General features: G+C 36.4%; 1 protein-coding gene across 2 annotated transcripts; it reads right to left on the reverse strand.

The window, feature by feature from the left end:
• Positions 1–658: 658 nt before the first annotated feature.
• LOC133515927 (uncharacterized) lies at positions 659–8,427 on the reverse strand. Of its 2 annotated transcripts, XM_061848571.1 has the most exons (6): positions 8,018–8,427; positions 7,482–7,541; positions 4,266–4,355; positions 3,553–3,658; positions 1,845–1,895; positions 659–951 (listed from the first exon to the last, which is right to left on the reverse strand). In XM_061848571.1, exons 1-5 carry the CDS (start codon positions 8,196–8,198, stop codon positions 1,862–1,864), a joined length of 471 nt encoding a protein of 156 aa, XP_061704555.1. In that variant the 5' UTR covers positions 8,199–8,427; the 3' UTR covers positions 659–951; positions 1,845–1,861. The 2 variants fall into 2 exon arrangements, with proteins under 2 accessions (XP_061704555.1, XP_061704554.1); XM_061848570.1 differs by lacking the exon at positions 1,845–1,895 and having other exon boundaries at positions 8,018–8,424.
• Positions 8,428–8,949: the final 522 nt, after the last annotated feature.

Genomic DNA, 8,949 nt, shown 5'->3' on the forward strand with positions numbered 1-8,949 from the left:
TGTATTATACGAGCTTTTACTTTTATGATACTTTAGAATAACAAGAAGGTCTTACTTAGCCTCCTGACTGTCGTAACTTCTAAATGTATCGAGTATGTATGGAATAACTTTCATCAAGTCAGGAAGCGATAAGTCATTTTTTTATAGAAAGAAAATCTGTTTTTATTTTTTCATTTTTTCTTTTAATGTAAGAATTTGTAAATATGGTTGGAATTGAATAAAAAAGTGTTATAGTGTGTTTGGCCCATCTATGGGTGGTAAACAAATAACTCAAATGTACGGCGTAGAACCGAACACGTACGTAGAAATAAACTACCATCAACAGGACATTACGTATGTTTAACATATACAAGGTTCACTTGAAACTGCTCGCTTATGCATTCAGCTGAAACTGTAGACAATGCTACCAACTTAACAGAACAGTTCGGCTTTTAAAGTTAAATGGAATGAATTCGAACACTATTTGATTTTAGTAGAATTTAAATTTTACACAGCGAGGCGAAACCAGGAATTGGATTGACTTAGTTTTAACTTGATTTACATAAGAATAGTTAAGAAAGTATTTTCAAATTAAAAAGTTGCAGAAAAATGCAAGAAGCGGATACTCTGGTGAACATTCCAAATTAGATAGTTTTGTATGGCGATGAATAAAAGATAATCCTTGTAACTCTTTTTTATTACTCAGTCACTACAGTAATTATTTCATTATACAAGTTGAAAGTAGATATCTAGGTAAATTAATATTAAAAAGATCTACCTATTTGTCGCATCGTCCATCAATAAAAATTCAAACCATTTACTGGTCGCACAGTGTTCTTTAAAACATTATTTCGATTATGACTTAACACAACACAACATGTAATATTTGTAGGTCATTATATAACTATGTCTTATTCTACTATGAAATCCATGTTGTCCTGATCGTGATCCTCACCCTGATCATACTCTATTCTGAAACAAGAAGATTCCTTAAGTTGGTACGTTCATACGTAATTTTATTGAAATACTTTAGATAAGAACAATAAATAGGTCATTTTCTAGATTTGTGTCTGCGTCTAAACTCCACTCCGTCCAACCATAAATGTCTGAAAAGTTTGTCGAAGTTGAGTCTGACCGCAGTCACATCATTTGAGAATGACCCAAAAACCAATATTGGCATGATAACTTGACTGCCCACTTTCCACCAAAAAAGAGTAATGAGTGGAAATGGAGGCAACGGACCGGATGAGCAGACCGGAGTAAAATGGAATTCCACTCTTACTCAATAGAAGGACTGGTATGCCCTTCGTCATTGGGAGTTACGCGGACTCCGAACGAAGCCCGTTCAGCTCGCAGTTGAAAGCGGGCACTGTATTACATATATACAGGTGACGCTCAAATGTCAACTGCTACTGCATTAGTGTTGCGGCATCATTGTTGACGCCGCAACAGTAATGCAGTGGCAGTTGACGTTGCGTCATTGTTGACGCCGCTGTGTCCGCTAAATTCCTTGATAAAATGAGTGACGTTCGTCGCCGTATTACTGCCGCGATGCGATTATTACGTTCATTGCGTCACTCATTTTATCAAGGAAATTGACAGATACAGCAGGGGTAGCACCGACGCCGCAACAGCAGCTGAAGCTGTAGTGAATCTGAACGTCACCTTGAAAATTACATTTTGTGTCAAATTTAAAGTAGTCTAATAGAATTTGGTGAATGAAACGTGACCTAGGAAGGAGAATTCGCTTTGATATAAAAAATTTCAGCTCAACAGTTTCAATTACCAGATTCTATAACCATTTGGATATACCTATACATATTATTAATAGAATAAATTAAAATATTAAATGATATTATTATTACCTATTACCACCTCCTCTCTATTTTCCGTATGGACAATAATGCCCTTCATTCCTGCAAATTATTTTTTATACATTAAGCACGAAAACATCTTTCTATAATTTGAAAATAAAAAAATAGTTACATTTCTATGCGCTTTTTTATGATTTACAAATAAAAGGCTTGCTTTGCTTTTCTTTACCAATTACGTTTGAAACGAAATGAAACGTGTAATTATTGTAGGTTAGGTATTTAAATGTCTGTTTAAATAAATTTGACACCTTGATATTCACTTATCTTGACATCATGTAGTGCATTACGCTCACACGCTCAATGTCAAATCAATTATTTAAGTTTTAATGCTTCTCTTGCGTGCTTTCATGCTCAACTTAAGTTTTTCAGAAAGACATTCCTCAAATCTGATGCATTAAATAGCATCGAATCCCTTTGATTCATATGCATCGCAGTGTTAATCAATTTGCAAAAAAATACAGTATTTTTTGTGAATATATAATAAATTACAATAAATTAGTCCCTTAACTTGAAAACAAAGATGGTCAAAAATACAGGACTCCCGGTTGTTAGCAACTAATAAATTTTTCCTATAATTGCACCTAAAATTCATCATTAAGTACACCCTTTAAGAAATACGCCCAAGTGCAAATAGGCCTGGTCCCAAGCGGTACTAAGTCAATGAAGGCGTCAAGTCAACAGGACAAAGGTGTACAACTTTCAAAGCGGATGATTCGAAGTACGAAGGTTCGTTATGGATATAAAATATACTGGTTATTTCAATTATTAAACATGTCGCACAGAAGGTTGTTTTTCGGTGAAGGAAAACTTCTTGAAAAAACTGTATTAAGACCAACAAGGCTTAATTTTACTTTTAGGTTGATTAGGAAACTATAGGTAGAGAGCGGTCGCTTTCCTATAGCCTACAATAATTTTTCAGATAATATTTTCAAGTGAACCCAAGGGTCCGTAAGGATGCACAGGGGAATCACAACGTAAAAAATAGGACGAAATACGATGAGAATATAAATGGGTTATAGAAACCATTGGCGGCCTTAACATGTGGCCTAAATTGGAAAATTAAGATCTCATTTCAACTGCAGCAGCATTACTGTTGCGGCGTTGTTGTTTCCACCGCTGTATTTGTCAATTCCCTTGATAAATGACGTGCGCCCCCGCGTTCCTACCGTGATTATGACGTTCATTGTGTCACTCATGTTATCAAGTAAATTGGCTGCAATTATTCGTTTGTGCCCAAATAAACTTAAAGGATACCAAACTTAAAAAAAAAAAAAAATTGGCTGATACAGCGGTGACAACAACAATGTCACATCAGTATATGGAGCGTGCATGAACTGTAGGAGGCAGCACAGGAGCCGTCAGATTTTTGGCGCGAGGCGTAAATGTGTTGTTTTTTGTTCCGATGTAGCCCACAAGATGGCAGAACCTACAGTGCACAAGAAAACACGTGACGTGTACATGTGCATGTTTATGGTTCCGATTCAGGCCACAAGATGGCAGACCCTCCAACGCGCACGGTCCCTATCTAATACAGTTGTACTTGGCATCCAAACATCACCTTTAAACTTCAAATTGACGCTTCCCGGCAGTAAAAAGAGGGATCTTGTGCTGTCACCTGCAACTACTCTAAACGCGCGTGAGGCACGATTTAGATTTAGAATATAAAAACCATTGGTACGCAACGAAGTAAATTTCTTACGTGGGCAAAGCATGTTTCCCCTGTAGCATCGCCGACAGGGCAGTTTTCGAGCTTCGCTTCTCAGGTATCAGCCCTTCCAGCAACGAGTCCTTATTTAGCATATGATCTGTAAAAAACAAAAACAGGTGACGGTCTAAGTGAAACCTAAATGAGGCTCTTCGCTCACTCGCAACTAAATGTATTTAAAATATGCGAGTTGTCAATTTAATCCAGTTTCTTTTCAATACCCATTCCATTTTAGTATTTTGTAAATAGAGCTATTTATGGCAGCTAATTCACCTTCTAACAACTTTTCAAATCAAGATTGCATTTATCAATAAACAATAACACGGGGATCATGTAAAAGACGCCAGATTGTAATTCCCGCGAGTAACACTGTTGTTGTTGTTGTCTTAAGACACCCCAGAGGTATAAAGGGCCTTCACAAACTCGCGCCATGCCTTCCTATCTTATCTTTAGCTCGCCTCCTGGCCTCGCTCCAGTTCAAACTGACCGCTCGTAGCTCACTTATGACGGACAGTTGCCAAGAGTATACAGCGCGTCCGGAGCCACGGCTTCCGTCCGGCGATTTCCAACGTGTCGTGATTTCTTCCTCAATGGGTGTTTGCCGGTATGTATTCAAAGTACTCCAAAGGTTTTCATTTCGAATGGTTTGTGGGCGAGAGTGAGCGAAAATGTAAAATTGTTTGAAAAATAAACGTAGGTATACATACTTTTGAATACATTTCCTGTCCTTTTCCTATACTCCTGTTCCAATACCGGCAATAATCCCGGGTACAGCTGCAGTGGCGTCCGATAGAAATCTGTTAAAAACAAAGCTTTAAATATATATGGAAGCCTTGTGGGAAATTCACCCGTTTGAAAGGTTTTCAATTTTACTCGTCCGTTGGATCTCTTCGGAGCTTTTACATTCAATTAAATTCGGAAACTTTCACATTCAATTAAATTAAAAAACGCGTGGTAAAAGTTGTTCTTTAAAAAACCGTGAAATAGTTTTGATACCACTTTTTTCATGCATAAGGAGTGCTTAAGAAATGAGGATTATTAAGTACTAGAAAAAAACTACACACCTATCCATTTGCGGGATAAAGGACATTTTTATCGTAAACTCAGTAACGGCTTAACCGATCAGTTTCAAAATAGGTAGTTTTTAGAGTTCCGTAGCCAAAATGGCAAAAGGTTAGTTTCGTCATGTCCGTCCGTCCGTGTGTCACAGGCGTCACAGCCATTTTATTCGGGAACTATGAGATATACGTAAAAGAAATTTGGGTCGTAGGTGTATTTTGTGAGCCGCTACTAAGTTAAGAAGTTAAAAAATTTACAAATATATTTTTAGAGGGGTGTCGGTCCATACATGAAGTTTTTATGTAAACCCAACACGTGACACATCATTCGATAGGTCATTAAAAAATAACATTAAAGTTGCTAAAAACGTATTTTGATTATGTGAAAACAATTTGAAATAATTGCTCCGAATGTCAAATATATTAATAAAATATTGTGTAAAATATAACTTAAAAAATACTTTACACAAAAATTATTAGAATATGATAAGTTGAGCCATTAAATAGTTTAGTAATAAATTGATCCTGTTATTAAAACGACGTAAGTGCCGGGGACTCTACAAAAAAAATCGGCCACGAGCGTGCCGGCCCACGCTCAGTGTAGGGTTTCGTAGTTACTCTTCCGTCGCAATAAGCTAAACTGGAGCTTAAAGTATAGTAGATTGTTAACCAAGGGATGAAACGGTACCTTTCACCCGAATTAAACAAATGGGCAAATTTGCATAATCAATACCTAATTAAAGTAATAGATTTTTATCTTAAATTTCAGCTTATTTACATGAATAATGCCAAATAACTTTAACAACCCATTTAATGTCGTAATAACGTTTAAATGTGGATGTTCGTCTTTTTACTATGAAGGGGAAAGTTTTTGCGATAACTCAAAAACAGCTAAACTGATCATGTCCGCTATAGTTTTCATTTAATGTCTTTCTGAAGCCTATTTCCACGTTTCTTTTTTCATATTTTTCATTTTTTTTTGGACCTATAGTTCAAAAGTTGGAGGGGGGGACACATTTTTTTTCTTTCGGAGCGATTATCTCCGAATATTTTCACTTTAAAAAAAAATGTTTGTTGAAGACCCTTATTAGTCTTGAAATACCTTTCCATCGATACCCCACACTGTATGGTTGAAGCAAAATAAAAATTTCACCCCCACTTTACGTGTAGGGGAAGTACCCTAAAAAAAAAATTTTTAGATTTTATTAGACGAGTTTGTCGGCTTTATTGATTTATATGTCCATGCCAAATTTCATCTTTCTAGCACTAACGACCACGGAGTAACAGCCGCGGACAGACAGATAGACAGACAGACAGACGGACATGGCGAAACTATAAGGGTTCCTAGTTGACTACGGAAGTACGGAGTGTACAAGTTTTTAAAGGGTCGGCAACGCGTATGTAACACCTTTGGAGTTGCAGGCGTCCATAGGCTGCAGTGACTGCTTACCATTAGGCGGGTCGTATGCTTGTTTGCCACCGTCGTGGTATAAAAAAAAAACTCTTCTGCTAGTATGACTCTTTGTATTGTATGAAGGAATGGAACCCTCCATTATGCGTGCTCCGACTCGCACGTTTTACTAGTTTTAGTACTTGAAAGTATTTGCCAAGCGAAAAAGAGACAAGAAACAAGAAACATTTGTTTTATCGTTTTTGGACCGACGACTAAAGAGTAGAGGAGCTAATTTTTACAGACTTTCGGCCCGATATTCCGAAAATATTCAAAAACTTATTAAGTTAAATAATGTTTTTTTCTAGGACTCCTGTTATTCTTACAACAAACTAATTGGACACTTCACACAACAGGAGGCGAAATATAATCATCCCCACATTACGTGATTAATTTTGTTTTTTACCTTGTCGCCATGATTGAATGTATCTTGCCAATTGCAGCTTTCTATTTAGCACAACCGGGGTCTGAGTTAACCAGCTGGCAGACGTACAAACATACGAACATGTCAAAATTGTAGGGGTTCCCATTTAATAAAGATACCCTACAAATATCGGTAAATTTTCACATTGACATTGGTATTTCTTTTACACATCGGAAAGCCGTTTCGACCCTTAAAAATTGTGTATTAATATTATTTAAACGTTACCTGCGCCTATATCGGCGGGCTCGAGTTAGGTACCCGAAAGATTTCAACCACGCATTCCTAAGGTAATAATACCTTATTATTATTACCTTATATTATAAAAGGAGCAATAGTTATTTACGATACAAGTGTGAAAAATAGAAAATTCGTAACGAGTGGAGATAATTTGAAACACGACCGAAGGGAGTAGGAGTAGTAAATCGACACGAGTTACGAATTATCTATTCTCACATGTATCGTACAATGTTTTACAGTACATATGACCCTTTAAATTTTCGACATAGTTATATAATGTGCTAATTTACGCACTAGTGTCGAAAAGTAACACTATATGTACTGTAAAATATGTTATATGACTTTTAGTCAAACTCGGAGAAAAATAATGTTTTTTGATGTTTGTGTATTTCATGCGCTTGAAACATTATTACTTTAGATACAACGAATCAGTAAAGTTTTTATTTCATTTACAGATATTTTTTCAAGTTTCCTTTAAAACTTGAATGTCTGCCAGTAGGTATGTCTAAACCAAGCCATATAGTGGCAGCGTCACAGTCAAAAAGGCGCTTTTCACTGAGTTACTACACAAACAAATGTTTACAAGAATTTTCATTATTTCTAAAACAAAATCGATTTGAGAAAACTTTGTATAACATGTTAGTCTCTAAACCTTTAAAATCTGTCGGGTTGCTCGAGCCCACGGGGTATATTGGTGCGACATTAAGATAACATATTTGAAAATTTAGAATAGGCCTCCATTAACCATACTTACAAAGCCGATCCGCCATCGCAGGGCCTTCGGGCAACTCGTCGGAGCGCGCGCGCAGATAATCTGGAGTTTAGGAAAATTTTAATTTAACATCAATGTAGCTGTAATTCGCAACAATCTACATACCAAATTAATTTTGTATTAGTCATTGTCAAGACAATTCAAACCATGTAAGAATTATTATACTTTATACCATTACTATCATCAGAAATGATATTCCGTCGAAAATTGTTAATCTTGGACTTAGTAATATTTCGCAATAACTAACCACTGTCAATGTTGATGTAAGTTAATTTAAGTTAATAAATCATCAAAATCTTATACTTTACGTAAGTAATAACTAATTAGTAATTAGGAAATACTGATTTCGGTTGAAGTTGGAAAACCCGCACGAACATAGTAGACCGCATTGACTGAAGCGTCTGTCCATGTAACGGTGCCAGGCAACGGAGTAACATCATCCTTCTTATCCCGACCCGAATGCCTCGTCTAGACGGTGTTGACCACAAATCTCACTTACAAACTACGAAAATAAATACCTTTATAGTAATTGACGTCTTTCCCGAGGTCTGAGCAGTTCGCGGTGGCGACTAGCAGCAGTATTGAAACAAATGCCTCCCGCATAGTGGACATGAAGACTGATGGAGCTGAAGGAGGCGAGCTAACTGAAGGGCGGGTAAACGAAGGAGCGCTTTTTATAAATCCGCGGGGTTTGGTCATGGGCGTGGGATGTTGAGTTGAGATTCGATTCTGAGCAACACATTGTTTTGTAAGAAACTATATTCTGACATAAAAAAGTGTGGTGTCAAACGCATACTATTTACATGGGTATAATGTATCAAATAAATACCTACCTATCGACAATGTATCCAAGTAAGTAGGTAAGTAAGTAATTATTATTTACTGCTAATACAATACATTATACCTACATGTAACATTACAGAGGAGATTATTATAACTAGGTCTATGTAACAACAGTCAGTCTTATCGCTAAAAAGCGATCTCTTCCAGACAATCTTTGGGTAGCGGGAAATGAAGAACTCATATCAATAATCAACATGAATAACCTAAATTTAAAAAAAAGTATTGGCATCATTACTCATTAGTACTCGCTATAATGGGCACATGTCTCCAAAGATCATAAATATAACTAACCAAGCAATCAGTTAACCAAGCGATGAAAGGCACCCATTTCTGTCGAGACAGAGCGCATATAGTTCGAGTCAAATATGTGCTTTTGACCAAAGTTAGATAATCTACTTATAGGTACTTTTAATTGCGAATTTGAGGAAATCAATATACATGCTTATATTTTTATCAGAACGGAGCATGAACTGGTAGCTAAGCACCTGTCTTGAAGTAACTTTTAATAAGCAATTGAGGCAAAAATAGCTTCTTTTATGGAAGCGAAAGTAAAGATAAAAACTGAAATCAAAAATCAAATACATTTGATTCGATCCTTCATCACTAC

The sequence above is a fragment of the Cydia pomonella genome, chromosome 3 (genome assembly GCF_033807575.1).
Source record: "Cydia pomonella isolate Wapato2018A chromosome 3, ilCydPomo1, whole genome shotgun sequence".
Lineage (NCBI taxonomy): Eukaryota > Metazoa > Arthropoda > Insecta > Lepidoptera > Tortricidae > Cydia > Cydia pomonella.

Excerpts from the sequence above, each read along its gene's own strand:
- LOC133515927 (XM_061848570.1), bottom strand. The coding sequence starts at position 8,198 with ATGACCAAACCCCGCGGATTTATAAAAAGCGCTCCTTCGTTTACCCGC. Across the intron at positions 7,542-8,017 it reads AGACGTCAATTACTATAAAG|ATTATCTGCGCGCGCGCTCC; the intron begins GTATTTATTTTC and ends CCTAAACTCCAG. Across the intron at positions 952-3,552 it reads GGGAAACATGCTTTGCCCAC|AATAGAGTATGATCAGGGTG; the intron begins GTAAGAAATTTA and ends TTCTTGTTTCAG.